Source organism: Procambarus clarkii, chromosome 34 (assembly GCF_040958095.1).
Source record: "Procambarus clarkii isolate CNS0578487 chromosome 34, FALCON_Pclarkii_2.0, whole genome shotgun sequence".
NCBI classification, from domain to species: domain Eukaryota; kingdom Metazoa; phylum Arthropoda; class Malacostraca; order Decapoda; family Cambaridae; genus Procambarus; species Procambarus clarkii.
The window spans coordinates 10,220,346-10,236,488 of record NC_091183.1 but is presented as its reverse complement, the minus strand read 5'-3'; the positions used below and the strand labels follow the sequence as shown (position 1 = coordinate 10,236,488).

At 46.4% G+C, this 16,143-nt stretch overlaps 1 protein-coding gene across 1 annotated transcript in view; it reads right to left on the bottom strand.

The window, feature by feature from the left end:
• Window positions 1-16,143, bottom strand: part of LOC123762162 (uncharacterized) — a 530,605-nt gene that overhangs the window by 50,804 nt on the left and 463,658 nt on the right. Inside the window, exon 3 of the mRNA XM_069335633.1 lies at window positions 10,530-10,604. Within this exon, the coding sequence (XP_069191734.1) occupies window positions 10,530-10,604 (75 nt within the window). The remainder of the gene's footprint in view (window positions 1-10,529; window positions 10,605-16,143) is intronic.

Genomic DNA, 16,143 nt, shown 5'->3' with positions numbered 1-16,143 from the left:
AGTGTACCCCTCTACCGTCCACCACTGGCACAGTCTACATTGTACACCTGTACCCTCCACCAATGGTACAGTCACCACTGTACCCCTCTACCGTCCACCACTGGCACAGTCTACATTGTACACCTCTACCCTCCACCACTGGTACAGTCACCACTGTTCACCTCTACCGTCCACCACTGGTACAGTCACTACTTAACACCTCTACCGTCCACCACTGGTACAGTCACCACTATACACCTTTACCGTCCACCACTGGTATTGTCACCACTATACACCTCTAATGTCCACCACTGGTACAGTCACCACTCTACACCTCTACCGTCCACCACTGGTACAGTCACCACTATACACCTCAACTGTCCACCACTGGTACAGTCACCACTCTACACCTCTACCGTCCACCACTGGTTTAGTCACCACTATACACCTCTACTGTCCACCACTGGTACAGTCACCACTATACACCTCAATCATCCACCACAGGTACAGTCACCACTGTATACTTCTACCGTCCAACACTGGTACAGTCACCACTATACACCTCTACCGTCCACCACTGGTACAGTCACCACTGTACACCTCAACCATCCACCACTGGTACAGTCACCACTGGTACAGTCGCCAGTGGTACAGTCACCACTGGTACAGTCACCACTGGTACAGTCACCACTGTACACCTCGACCGTCCACCACTGGTAAAGTCACCGCTGTATACCACTACCGTCAATAACTGGTACAGTCATCACTGTACACCTCTACTGTCCACCACAGGTACTGCCACAACTGTACACCACTACCCTCCACCACTGGTACAGTCACCACTATACACCTCTACCGTCCACCATTGGTACAGTCACCACTGCACACCACTACCGTCCACCACTGGTACAGTCACCACTGCACACCACTACCGTCCACCACTGGTTCAGTCACTACTGATACAGTCACCACTGTACACCTCTCCCTTCCACCACTGGTACAGTCAACACTGTACACCTCTACCGTCCACCACTGGTACAGTCAACACTGTACACCTCTACCGTCCACCACTGGTACAGTCACTACTGTGCATTACTACCGCCCACTACTCGTACATTCACCACTTGTACAGTCACCACTGAACACCTCTTCTGTCCACCACTGGTACTGCCACCACTGTACACCACTACCGTCCACCACTGGTACAGTCACCACTATACTCCTCTACCGTCAACAACTGGTAGAGTTACAACTGGTACAGTTACAACTGGTACAGTTACAACTGGTGCAGTTACAACTGGTATAGTTACAACTGGTACAGTCACCATTGAACAACTAAACATTCCACTACTGGTATAGTCACCACTATACACCTCTACCGTCCACCACTAGTAGAGTCACCACTGGTACAGTCACCACTTTACACCTCTACCGTCCTCCACTGGTAGAGTCACCACTGGTACAGTCACCACTATACACCTCTACCGTCCACCACTAGTACAGTCACCACTGTACACCTCTACCGTCCACCACTGATAGAGTCACCACTGGTACAGTCACCACTATACACCTCTACCGTCCACCACTAGTACAGTCACCACTGTACACCTCTACCGTCCACCACTGATAGAGTCACCACTGGTACAGTCACCACTTTACACCTCTACCGTCCTCCACTGGTACAGTCACCACTATACACCTCTACCCGTCCACCACTGGTACAATTACAACTGGTACAGTTACAACTGGTACAGTCACCATTGTACTACTAAACCTTCCAGTACTGGTATAGTCACCACTATACACCTCTACTGTCCACCACTGGTACAGTCACAACTGTACAACTCTACAGTCCACCACTGGTACAGACACCACTGCTCACCACTACCATCCGCCACTGGTACAGTCACCACTGGTCGTAGTCACCACTGTACACCTCTACTGTCCACCACTGGTACAGTCACCACTCTACACCACTACCGTCCACCACTGTATTATAGACTGTGGGTTGGTTGGTGTTGTCGTCGTTGATCCTTCTCTACGGACAACCCAACCCACAACTCGGTAGAGTGCTTATACTAGGAGATCACCCTTGGCGCTTCTGGCTCTTGGAGAGGGGCTCAACGTCACACGTTTAGGGGATGCGGCTCCAACACTTAGCCTCGTTGTCACGTGCACACACCCACTCGAGCCGCTGTGACTCCCCACTCTCTCCTTAGGTGATATGATCTCCTCAATCCCCTTTTGACTTATTAGTATTACCTTCTACACTGTCCACAGCAGTTGTTCTTGGTTCTTTCTCTCTCTCCTTCTTTACTACCTCCTGGGAAGCCTCACTAGGACAAGGGCAAACACCAGCAAATTGGGATACATTTACTGGACAGAGTACATACACAATACATACACACATATAATAATAATGAATCCTATTCTCTATAATATTACAATCAGGTTGCACTCCAACACCATCAGAACTCTATTATCAGCTTATCAAGTGGTATCCTATCTCCTGGTTCACCACCTGATACTATCAACCACCTCAAGTTGATCAAGTCTACATACACTGTTGCACCATCAGCAAGATAATATATATATAGAAAATCAGCATTTGAATGCAATAACATATATCAGTATAAATGTTCATTGATACACAACAATGATCAATCAATCACTGTCAGTCCTGGAACGCATACATCTGTAGGTAATCCAGCCTACGACTGTAACTCTAAACTTCAGTGTAAAACACTCCTTGACATAAGAATGCAAACAGTCACTCACCTCTCACTGCGTCTTGCACGCTAATGACAACCAAACACTATCAACTCCCTGTAAGTAATCCACCAGAACTTCCCTTCCACCTCTGGAAGTTCACTACCCTAATATCCTTAGGTTCTTCCGGGCTTCACGACCAGGATCCTCTGCAGCTCCTCCAGGCTGCTACCATGAAGTTTCTTTGAGCAACTAAGGTGCTCCACCCTTCTGCTAGGTTCCTCCACAGCTCTCTTGGCTGCTACACCATGAAGTTTCCTTGAGCAACTATGGTACTTCTCCACCTCTACAGAAGCACATGACACTCCTCTTCACTGCTTCTCCTCACAGCTCGAGGTCCTCTGCTTCACTACCTTGGAGTCTCATCAATTACTTCATCTATGCTGGCTTCGAAGTTCTCAGCAACTTCTTCCCCAAAGACAAACCTGCAACCCATCGACACTCCAATAAAATGTTTCCCCTTTAACACATAAACAAAAATAATCACACAATATGTTTGTCTCCAACCTCTATCTGTCCTCTACATACAATAAGAGTGGACTCCCCCATTTTGGGCGGGTCCATACTCCACCTCGCCTGGCGGCGGTCCTCACTCGCTGGGAGGGTCTTCCTCCGTCAGGAGCCGGGCTCCCTCAGTCGTCTGTCAGAGCTCAGAGGGGACGGACGTCGCTCCGTGTTCCTCCCTCTTCACTCTCCTATTTCAGGCTTTCTGCCTTATTAAAACATGTCTAACTTATAAATAAACATCGCTACTGTCGCTGGGCACACGACCAACTACAAGCAATCACTATGAACTGGCGTATATCGTGCTTACCACAGATTAACTGGTCGAGGGCGCTTCTCCCTCTGACGGCGTCTGGTCACGGCGCTTCCACGGCCGACAATAATGCCTCTGGGCGATTTAATATCTGCTCGTCGACCAGGACTTGAGACCACAACGTTCCCAGCTCGGTTCCACAGCTGGCACGTCTACACACTTCTCTTCTCTTCGAGATATATCACTAGGGGTTCCCTTCTGGCGGGAGCTCAAACGTAGCGCGGCTTTCCCCTGCGATGTCTGGCACTCAAGTGAGGTCAAGGTCCTCCGGAAGCGAGCCTCACGCCTCCAGCAAAATGTCCACATCTCCTAGCCAGTCATTTATCTGTTTTCTTCTTCATTGCCCATAATCTCAAACTGTTATATATATCCAAGCAACTCTTTTACATATGGGTTATCACCTCAATATTTGCTAGACCTTCTAATCAGGTCAGGCTTGCTGAATAACTCTCAAGGAGGGAGACTCGTTTCTCCTGTAGGCTGAGATCATAACACTCCCCTCCCCTTATTTTTGAGAGTTATTCCAGTGGCAAAGCTCGGAATAATACATCCGCCACCACACTGTCTCGTTCTCCACCCGATAAACTCCCTTAGGAGTCTACAATTAGTTCGTTGCACCTTGCAACATCCGGCTCACAACTCGCCAGAAACATGATCTTCTCATAAACGATTTGGTTTCTCTGGCACCTCTTGGGTAGGCTGTCCTCCTTGGACGCCTGCACTCCATCGGTCCAATCTACTTATTGTCTCCACCCTCTGTTTCCTCGTCTTCTCTTCTCGTCCAGAGTCAGACGTCTACTGTCAGTACCTCCTCTGTCGTCTTCACACTTCCATCTACTCCCATTATACTGTCGTCTCCTGTCATCATACTTCTCTCTCTCGTGTTCACCGACGATTCTCCCTTTCGTCTCCTCATTTATCCAAGACCTCATCCTGTTTGACTTCCTTCGCATCCTCGGATTTCTTCTATTCCTCCAAGCTTGTATCATCTTCCTCTTCCCACACTTCTCACTTCTATACCACTCCATTTCTTCTCCTTCAACTCTTCTTCGTTCCTTAAAAGTTTCTTCAAGCACTGTACTACACTCAACAGCACTCGACCGTACATGTTGCTTTACCTCTCCTAGAGTGTTCGCAAGCATCTCTCCACACATACTGTCTCTTCTCCTTTCATTTTCTCGGTTACTACTCTTCTTCACTATCTTTTCTTCACGTTTTCTGTGAAACATGTCAACTCCTGACACCTCAAACAACTTAACTCTATTATCCAGATGCCTCTGTGCTCGTGGACAACTTAACGTTCTACTCCCGTCCTCAGTATGTCCACATCCTTCCTCATTTCTACTCAGCACAGTTGCATTCACCTTCCGACTCTTAATTTCAGCAGTCTGGGCTCTACTCAGGTCCGCTCTCTTCACGTGATTTTTCTTCGGCTGGGCCATCTTCACTTTTGACCTCACCGAGACTTCATTTTCCTGGGCTGGACCTTCATCAAATTGCCGTGCTATATCTACATCGATCTCTTCCACCGGCTGAATCGACACTGTCTCACCTTCTCCAGTGTCTTCCTCGTCGGCCACCTCTGCCTTCGTCACTACCGAGACAGGGTACTCAATGGCTTGGCGGTCTCCTGACTCATCTCCTCGGATGTCAGTCAAGTTCACACTCTCAGGTGTCCCACCCGTGCCGTGGCCTTCTGGGCACTCCTCTGGCACAGTCTCCGCTATGACTCTTGTCAACACCTTTGTCCCGCACAAGTCATTCCCCAGGATCACTTGGACTCCTGGAATAGGTATGTCGGGGCACACTCCCAACATCACCTTTGCCGACACATATTCCGACCTTAGCTGGACAGTACATACGGGCATGTCACTCTCCGACAATAACCCATATACTTTCATCTTCCCACTGCCAGCTAACCGTCGATTATTCCCAATCAGGCTTCTCGTAATCAAGCTCTGATTAGCTCCGGTATCTCTTAAGATACCAACTTCTACCTCAGGTTGGCCTCCTATACTGATCCAACCTTTGCTCATGAACGGTCTATACCTCTCGTTCACTAAGTTCACCTTTTGTGGTTTGTCTTGGAACACATTAGTATATTTACTTCGGGGGTCACACATGGCCAGGGTCACAACTCTCTTGCCCTGCCTACAATCTCGCATCACGTGACCCAATCCGTTACAATTGTAACATCTCATCTGGGAAAAGTCTCTTCTATATGTACCAGAGTAGCTCTGACTCTGCCCACTCGTATTGGAGTTCCTCGGGCCAGACGTACTACTCGTACTCTGTGGAGCTTTACTGGACTCTTGATTCCCTGGATAACGATTAGTTTCTCGTTTAGCCCCTCCATCCTCACTTTCAGACGAAGTGCGCGACCTACTCTTCTGAGTTTTAGGGTACTTACTTTTATCTGCCCATTTATCAAAATTCTTCTCACCCCAGACTCTTCTGGGTCTCTCATAATTTCTTCCTCCCCAGACTCCATTGGGTCTGCCATTGCTGAGTCTCGCCTCGCTTCTCACTCTGTTCTCCCTTAAGCTCTTGTATGCTTCAGTAATCATATCCGCCCTATCTGCGGCATCTTTCACCTCCTTTATCCCTGTTTCTTGGATCTTGAACTTTGTTTCGGGATGCATCATCTCCAAGAACTTCTCCATGACCATCAGTTGCTTCAGGTCAGCGTAAGATCCAACTCCAGCAGCCTCAATCCATTTCTGGAATCGTCTTTCCAGATCTCTTGCTGTCTCAGCAAAAGTACACGCTCCAACTTTGATCATCTCTCTGAAGCGCTTTGTATAAGCTTCTGGGGTTAACTGAAACGAGTGTAATATGCTGCTCTTTACCGTGGCATAATCCTGGCACTCTTCCAGTGACAATTGGGTGTATGCCTCCCTGGCTGCACCGGTCAATCTTAACTGAACCAGCTGGGCCCATTCCTCCTTGATGCTGGCTACTTTTTTCAAAATGCTCGAAGAAGCGCTCCGCCTCTTCGGGAACAAACAAGGGAATGTCCTTCTCCCTAACCCTAACATCTGGTGGGTGTGATACCTGGGTGGTGCTCTCTGGCAACCCATGTTCGATCCTTTGCTCAGCCAAGGTTCTATTCGCTTCTATCTGCATTTGTTTTGTTCTCTCTTTTTCTTTTTCGACCTGGGCTTTTTCTTTTTCGACCTGGGCTTTTTCTTTTTCTTTCTCCTGTTCCAACTCCAGTTCTCTTATTCTGGTTTTCTCTTTTTCTTTCTCCACCTCTAGTCTTGCTCTCTCTACTTCCAGCCTGGTTTTCTCTTTTTCTACTTCCAGCCTGGTTTTCTCTTTTATCTGGAGTTCTAATTTCATCTTTTCCAGCTGGAACTGTCTCTCCTCACGCTGTTGTTGGATCTGGAGCTCTAACTGGAATCTTTCCAAGCTCCTATTTCGGCTACTCCTACTACTGCGGCTACTCTTGCTGCTCCTACTCGATCCCTGGGATCTCACTTCATCCTGTCCATCATCCTCCTTTCCACTTTCAGCTCCTTTCTGGGCTCCTTGTTCTGCTGCTTCATTTTTGGCTCTTAACTGCCTCAGGATCTCATCCTTCATCCCAGCTACCTTAGATGCTTTCAACCTAATGCCACATTTTTCTGCTATTTGCTTCAATTGATCCCTCGTGCAACCTTCCAAGTCCTCAGGCTTGCCTGACTCCACAAATGCTTGCACCTTATCCATCTTGTCCTGTGAGTCTTCCCAAGAGAGAGAGTATACACCTGCAGTCACACAGTTTATCTATTTCAGCAATGGGTGTACAAATCCACTCTTGGACAGGGTGTGGGTGTGTCAGTTCACTCTCCCGGACACAGGCCCCCAATTTATTATAGACTGTGGGTTGGTTGGTGTTGTCGTCGTTGATCCTTCTCTACGGACAACCCAACCCACAACTCGGTAGAGTGCTTATACTAGGAGATCACCCTTGGCGCTTCTGGCTCTTGGAGAGGGGCTCAACGTCACACGTTTAACGGATGCGGCTCCAACACTTAGCCTCGTTGTCACGTGCATACACCCACTCGAGCCGCTGTGACTCCCCACTCTCTCCTTAGGTGATATGATCTCCTCAATCCCCTTTTGACTTATTAGTATTACCTTCTACCCTGTCCACAGCAGTGGTTCTTGGTTCTTTCTCTCTCTCCTTCTTTACTACCTCCTGGGAAGCCTCACTAGGACAAGGGCAAACACCAGCAAATTGGGATACATTTACTGGACAGAGCACATACACAATACATACACACATATAATAATAATAATGAATCCTATTCTCTATAATATTACAATCAGGTTGCACTCCAACACCATCAGAACTCTATTATCAGCTTATCAAGTGGTATCCTATCTCCTGGTTCACCACCTGATACTATCAACCACCTCAAGTTGATCAAGTCTACATACACTGTTGCACCATCAGCAAGATATAGAAAATCAGCATTTGAATGCAATAACATATATCAGTATAAATGTTCATTGATACACAACAATGATCAATCGATCACTGTCAGTCCTGGAACGCATACATCTGTAGGTAATCCAGCCTACGACTGTAACTCTAAACTTCAGTGTAAAACACTCCTTGACATAAGAATGCAAACAGTCACTCATCTCTCACTGCGTCTTGCACGCTAATGACAACCAAACACTATCAACTCCCTGTAAGTAATCCACCAGAACTTCCCTTCCACCTCTGGAAGTTCACTACCCTAATATCCTTAGGTTCTTCTGGGCTTCACTACCAGGATCCTCTGCAGCTCCTCCAGGCTGCTACCATGAAGTTTCTTTGAGCAACTAAGGTGCTCCACCCTTCTGCTAGGTTCCTCCACAGCTCTCTTGGCTGCTACACCATGAAGTTTCCTCGAGCAACTATGGTACTTCTCCACCTCTACAGAAGCACATGACACTCCTCTTCACTGCTTCTCCTCACAGCTCGAGGTCCTCTGCTTCACTACCTTGGAGTCTCATCAATTACCTCATCTAGGCTGGCTTCGAAGTTCTCAGCAACTTCTTCCCCAAAGACAAACCTGCAACCCATCGACACTCCAATAAAATGTTTCCCCCTTAACACATAAACAAAAATAATCACACAATATGTTTGTCTCCAACCTCTATCTGTCCTCTACATACAATGAGAGTGGACTCCCCCATTTTGGGCGGGTCCATACTCCACCTCGCCTGGCGGCGTTCCTCACTCGCTGGGAGGGTCTTCCTCCATCAGGAGCCGGGCTCCCTCAGTCGTCTGTCAGAGCTCAGAGGGGACGGACGTCGCTCCGTGTTCCTCCCTCTTCACTCTCCTATTTCAGGCTTTCTGCCTTATTAAAACATGTCTAACTTATAAATAAACATCGCTACTGTCGCTGGGCACACGACCAACTACAAGCAATCACTATGAACTGGCGTATATCGTGCTTACCACAGATTAACTGGTCGAGGGCGCTTCTCTCTCTGACGGCGTCTGGTCACGGCGCTTCCACGGCCAACAATAATGCCTCTGGGCGATTTAATATCTGCTCGTCGACCAGGACTTGAGACCACAACGTTCCCAGCTCGGTTCCACAGCTGGCACGTCTACACACTTCTCTTCTCTTCGAGATATATCACTAGGGGTTCCCTTCTGGCGGGAGCTCAAACGTAGCGCGGCTTTTCCCTGCGATGTCTGGCACTCAAGTGAGGTCAAGGTCCTCCGGAAGCGAGCCTCACGCCTCCAGCAAAATGTCCACATCTCCTAGCCAGTCATTTATCTGTTTTCTTCTTCATTGCCCATAATCTCAAACTGTTATATATATCCAAGCAACTCTTTTACATATGGGTTATCACCTCAATATTTGCTAGACCTTCTAATCAGGTCATGCTTGCTGAATAACTCTCAAGGAGGGAGACTCGTTTCTCCTGTAGGCTGAGATCATAACACACTGGTACTGTCACCACTATACACCTCTACCGTCAACCACTGGTACAGTCACCACTATACCTTACCTTGCCTTGAGGTTACCTTGAGGTGCTTCCGGGGCTTAGCGTCCCCGCGGCCCGGTCGTCGACCAGGCCTCCTGGTTGCCGGACTGATCAACCAGGCTGTTGGACGCGGCTGCTCGCAGCCTGACGTATGAGTCACAGCCTGGTTGATCAGGTATTCTTTGGAGATGCTTATCCAGTTCTCTCTTGAACACTGTGAGGGGTCGGCCAGTTATGCCCCTTATGTGTAGTCCCGTCGTGTCCTTATGTAGTCCTTATGTGTAGTCCCGTCGTGTCCTTATGTAGTCCTTATGTGTAGTGCCGTCGTGTCCTTATGTAGTCCTTATGTGTAGTCCCGTCGTGTCCTTATGTAGTCCTTATGTGTAGTGCCGTCGTGTCCTTATGTAGTCCTTATGTGTAGTCCCGTCGTGTCCTTATGTAGTCCTTATGTGTAGTCCCGTCGTGTCCTTATGTAGTCCTTATGTGTAGTCCCGTCGTGTCCTTATGTAGTCCTTATGTGTAGTCCCGTCGTGTCCTTATGTAGTCCTTATGTGTAGTCCCGTCGTGTCCTTATGTAGTCCTTATGTGTAGTCCCGTCGTGTCCTTATGTAGTCCTTATGTGTAGTCCCGTCGTGTCCTTATGTAGTCCTTATGTCCCGTCCATCAATGGTACAGTCACCACTGTACACCTCTACCGTCCACCACTGTACACCTCTACCGTCCACCACTGGTACAGTCACCACTATACACCTCTACTGTCCACCACTGGTACAGTCTCCACTATACACCTCTACCCTCCACCACTGGTACAGTCACCACTCTACACCTCTACTGTCCACCACTGGTACAGTCACCACTGTACACCTCTACCGTCCACCACTGGTATAGTCACCACTATTCACCACTACAGTCCACCACTGGTACAGTCAACACTGGTACAGTTACCACTGGTACAGTCAACACTGGTACATTTACCACTGGTACTCACAGCTCAGAGAGGGAGGAAGAGTAGAGCGAGAGGTTCCTCTGACCCAGAGACTCCAGTCCCATCTTGGTGAGCGTCCTGTGAGAGGAGAGAGTAGTGTTAGTTCTTGTTGCTGGTGAGAGGAGAGAGTAGTGGTTGTACTTGTTGCTGGTGAGAGGAGAGAGTAGTGTTAGTTCTTGTTGCTGGTGAGAGGAGAGAGTAGTGTTAGTACTTGTTGCTGGTGAGAGGTGAGAGTAGTGTTAGTACTTGTTGCTGGTGAGAGGAGAGAGTAGTGTTAGTACTTGTTGCTGGTGGGAGGTGAGAGTAGTGTTAGTTCTTGTTGCTGGTGAGAGGTGAGAGTAGTGTTAGTTCTTGTTGCTGGTGAGAGGTGAGAGTAGTGGTAGTACTTGTTGCTGGTGAGAGGAGAGAGTAGTGTTAGTACTTGTTGCTGGTGAGAGGTGAGAGTAGTGTTAGTTCTTGTTGCTGGTGAGAGGTGAGAGTAGTGTTAGTACTTGTTGCTGGTGAGAGGTGAGAGTAGTGTTAGTACTTGTTGCTGGTGAGAGGTGAGAGTAGTGTTAGTACTTGTTGCTGGTGAGAGGTGAGAGTAGTGTTAGTACTTGTTGCTGGTGAGAGGTGAGAGTAGTGTTAGTACTTGTTGCTGGTGAGAGGAGAGAGTAGTGTTAGTACTTGTTGCTGGTGAGAGGTGAGAGTAGTGTTAGTACTTGTTGCTGGTGAGAGGTGAGAGTAGTGTTAGTACTTGTTGCTGGTGAGAGGAGAGAGAGAGTAGTGTTAGTACTTGTTGCTAGTGAGAGGAGAGAGAAAGCAGTGGCAGTACTTGTTGCTCACAAGAACAAGGGAATGACGATATCTGCAAGAGAACTGTTGAACTGAACACGCATGAACTGAACTATCATGCATGATAACTCATGCATGATAACTCAGGCATGAAAGGCTGACTTTCGCGAGACTTTCAGGGAGCTTATATATGATGGTTCTTGGGTGCTTGTTCTCTCGGTCAAGAACCATGTGTCTGAACCCATTATTTGTAAGCCAACATTAATAATAATATTATATCTGCACTTTACTAGCTGTTTTTTTTTTGTTGGAAAAAAAGAAGTTTAAATTCACTTTCTAAAATGCTAAGATTCAGTTGTATGTTGTATGTCCTCTAATTCTGTTTAAGAACATAAGAACATAAGAATAAAAAAAAAGTGCAGCGGGCCTTTGGCCCATACGAGGCAGCTCCTATTTATAAGCACCCAATCCCACTCATATACATGTCCACAAATTTTGGTTCCACAAATCAAGAACCTTGTTACTGAACCAGTATTTACCCAAGTCTTTCATAAATCTAAACTTATCCAATTTATACCCATTTTTTCGTATTTTGTACTGTGTTGATAATTTTAGAAATCTATTAATACCCCCTTTGTTATGTCCATTCATAGGGAATAGACACACCTCTATCATGTCACGCCTAGTACTGCGCCCTTCTAGAGAATGTAATTTAAGCTTTGTCAATTTTTCTTCATATGACAGGTTTCTAATTTGATGGATTAACTTTGTCATTCTACGCTGGAGACGTTTTAGTGAATTTATATCCATTCTATATTATGGCGACCAAAACTGAACTGCATAATCTAAATGGGGCCTAACCAGAGCAAGATATAGCTGAAGAACAACACCAGGAGTCTTGTTACTAACGCTTCGATTAATAAATCCCAGTGTCTTATTTGATTATTTAAAAAAATTATGCATTGATATTTTGGTTTTAAATTCATACTAATCATAACTCCCAGATCCCTTTCGCAATCCGACTTAACACTCTCAACACCATCTAGCTCGTATCTTGTAACTCTATCATCATTACCTAGCCTCAAAACCTTACATTTGTCAGCATTAAACTGCATCTGCTAACTTTTGACTATTTCAAACCCCCTATTTATATCGTCTTGAAGTGATAGTGAATCTTTTTCCATATATATTTCCATACCGATTTTTGTATTATCGGCAAATTTGCAAACATTATTGCTCAAACCTGAATCTAAATGATTTATATATATTATAAACAACAGAGGTCCCAGGACAAAGCCTTGAGGCACTCCACTTACAAACTTTTCCCACTCTGACTTAACCCCATTTATACTAACTCTCTGTTTCCTTTGGTATAGCCATGCCCTAATCCAACTTAATATAGCACCCCCAATACCATGAGCTTCTATTTTTTTAATCAGTCTCTCATGTGGCACTGTATCAAAAGCTTTGCTAAAGTCAAGATACACAACATCACAAACCTTATCACTATCAACTACCTCAACTATGCTGAAATAAAATTATAGCAAATTTGTTAATCATGAACGGCCATTTGTAAATTCGATCTATTCAATTTGTATAGTATACTACGTTCCTGTGCTTTGCTTAGAATAATTTTAAATAAGTCATACTTTGAATCCACATTGAAATCCCTTTTAACATCACCCATCGCTGGGTTCACGTCTCGCTCCAAGACCGGCCCACCGACCCCCCCCCCCCATGCCCAAGACTTTCCAATCTATTTCAAGCAAAAAAAAGTTTAGACTAGTAAAATCAGCTTTTCGAAAATCTGGCACTTTAACGAAATTTTCCCCTACAAATCTACACCATTCTGTACTAATTCTGATTTCTTTGTGATCACTGTTACCTACCTCACTCCCTATTTCGATATCATTAATTTGTGTTTCCCTGTTAGTTAATTAATGCTAAGTCTAAAATATTATTTTCCCACGTTGGTTCCTTAATGTGTTACATAAGAAAGCAATCGTCAATTAACTCTAGAACATTTAATGCTTCATTATTCCCTGTTTGTTAATCCAATTTATTCCACTAAAACTAAAGTCACCCATGACACAAATACTGCTAGACCTAGATGCTCTAGATATTTCATCCCAGAGATGCTTTGCTTCCATTCTTTCTAAGTTTGGTGGCCTGTATATAACTCCCATTATAAGATTATTTAAAGAACGGTTTAATCTAGGTTTAAGGTTTAAGGAACGGTTATCTAGTACTTTGTCTCTCATGATAAGGAAGGTTCATTGTGGAACCTTCAGGTCTTATGTTCCACTGACTAGCGAGAGAGAGAGTTCAAGTCCACTCAACAGTCCGGTGTCCACATCTCTTCCTAGTTAAACAAATTACGTTCTCTCAAGACAAGTTAAAACACAAAGATAAGATTAGAACATTTATTTCTTACACTTGTAGATTTTAATGCAAATATCAAATTCAACATTTTTGACCAGTAACAGATCCTTTTATTTGTTGTAGATCCACATTAATTAATCATGACTCGCAGATATATTTAACTTTTTTGTTTTGCAATGTAACAATGGATTGTTTATCTGATATCTGGCATCTATATTTTCTTCTCCTGAACCCGGCATTTGTCAGCAATGAATTTAATATAGCAATTTTCAGTCTATTGAAACGTCTGTTTTATCCCAAGTGTGTTCTTGCGTTGCAGGAGTTTAACACTCAACCACCAACGTTTGTATATTCACAACTCGATGTACATGCTTGTATATACATAAATATATAATTAAATAAAAATAAAAAATAAAAATGTTTTTTTATCTGCAATATTTTAGTGGCTTCAGCAAATTTTCTAATTTCGCAGTTTCATTGCTTCATAATGTTAAATTTCCCCAGAGAGAGAGAGAGAGAGAGAGAGAGAGAGAGAGAGAGAGAGAGAGAGAGAGAGAGAGAGAGAGAGAGAGAGACAGAGAGAGAGACAGAGAGAGAGAGAGAGAGAGAGACAGAGAGAGAGACAGAGAGAGAGAAAGAGAGATAGATAGAGAGAGAGAGAGAGAGAGAGAGAGAGAGAGAGAGAGAGAGAGAGAGAGAGAGAGAGAGAGAAAGAGAGAGAGAGAGAGAGAGAGAGAGAGAGAGAGATGGTGAGAGCAGGGAGTGTGTAGAGAGGCAGAGAGGCAGAGTGAGGTGGAGAGAGGGGAGGAGTAAGGGGACATGGGGTTGTTGAGAGGAGGGGAGATGGGGGAGAGGAACATTGTGAAAGTGAAGGTGGGGGGAGAGCGAAGAGGGAAAAGGAAGATTTCGAGAGGAAGGGAAGGAGAGGAGTTGATATGAGGGAGGAGGGAGGAGAGGGGAGATGGGTGACATCAGAGAGAGAGGAAGTTGTTGGGGAAAAGGTTGAGAGGAGAGGGAGATGACACAGAGAGAAAGAGAGTAAGGAGAGTGGAGAAAGAGGGTAAAAGGGAGGGGAGGTGAGAGGAAGAGGGGAAGGCAGGGGTGTTGTGGTAAGTAGGGGTTGATGGAGAGAGAGGTGGGGAGGAAGTGGGGGCAGGAGAGTGGAGACAGGTAGTGAGAAAATAGAGGCAGGACAGACGTAGAGAGACGAGAGAGGGAAGTTATTTCAGAGAAGCGAAGAGAGCAGAAAGGAAAGTGGAGAGGGAGAGGGAGAGGGAGAAGGAGAGTAGAGAGGGAGAGGGAGAAGCCTATCTGGTTTGTTTATATCTAAGAAAAGAATGTCTGTCTGTTTGTCTGAGAACTGCTGGAGGCCAGACATATAGACTCAGCCTCAACAAACTTTGCGAAAGTGAAGGTGATTGTATGAGGCGTGTTACTGGAAGGTCGTGAGCGAGACCCATGCCTCCCTGGAAGGTCGGGAGCGAGGCCCATGCCTCCCTGGAAGGTCGGGGGCGAGACCCATGCCTCCCTGGAAGGTCGTGAGCGAGACCCATGCCTCCCTGGAAGGTCGTGAGCGAGACCCATGCCTCCCTGGAAGGTCGGGAGCGAGGCCCATGCCTCCCTGGAAGGTCGGGAGCGAGACCCATGCCTCCCTGGAAGGTCGGGAGCGAGGCCCATGCCTCCATGGAAGGTCGGGAGCGAGACCCATGCCTCCCTGGAAGGTCGGGGGCGAGACCCATGCCTCCCTGGAAGGTCGTGAGCGAGACTCATGCCTCCCTGGAAGGTCGTGAGCGAGACCCATGCCTCCCTGGAAGGTCGGGGGCGAGGCCCATGCCTCCCTGGAAGGAGGGTTGGCTCCAATGTTCCTTCATGAAGGCTGTGATGTGAAATGATGTGCCACAATTCCATAGATTTTAGCATTTTCAACAAATGATAAATTTGTGTTTTTAAAGCAGCGTTTTGGCTATAGTGATGGAAGTAGTGAAACAATATGATTGGAGTAATTGGTTGAGAAAGTGAGACTATGTGGGACAGGGTGAGAGAGAGTATGTGGGACAGGGATAGTGAGAATATGTGGGACAGGGTGAGAGAGAGTATGTGGGACAGGGAGAGAGAGAGTATGTGGGACAAGGAAAGTGAGAGTATGTGGGACAGGGAAAGTGAGAGTATGTGGGACAGGGAAAGTGAGAGTATGTGGGACAGGGAAAGTGAGAGTATGTGGGACAGGGAAAGTGAGAGTATGTGGGACAGGGAAAGTGAGATGGAGAAGTTCGGTGAGTTGGGGCAGGAAAGGTAAGGTCATTATCAGAAGAAAGCACTAAGCCACACTGGCTATCCGGCCCTCGGTAGGGAAACAACGACAAGAGTTTAGGAAGGACGGAGAGAAGGAACGGTGCCCAACCACTTCGACGGTCGGTGACGGAACGACCACCTGCAAGCAGCGAGGCGGAGCTGGTTGGTG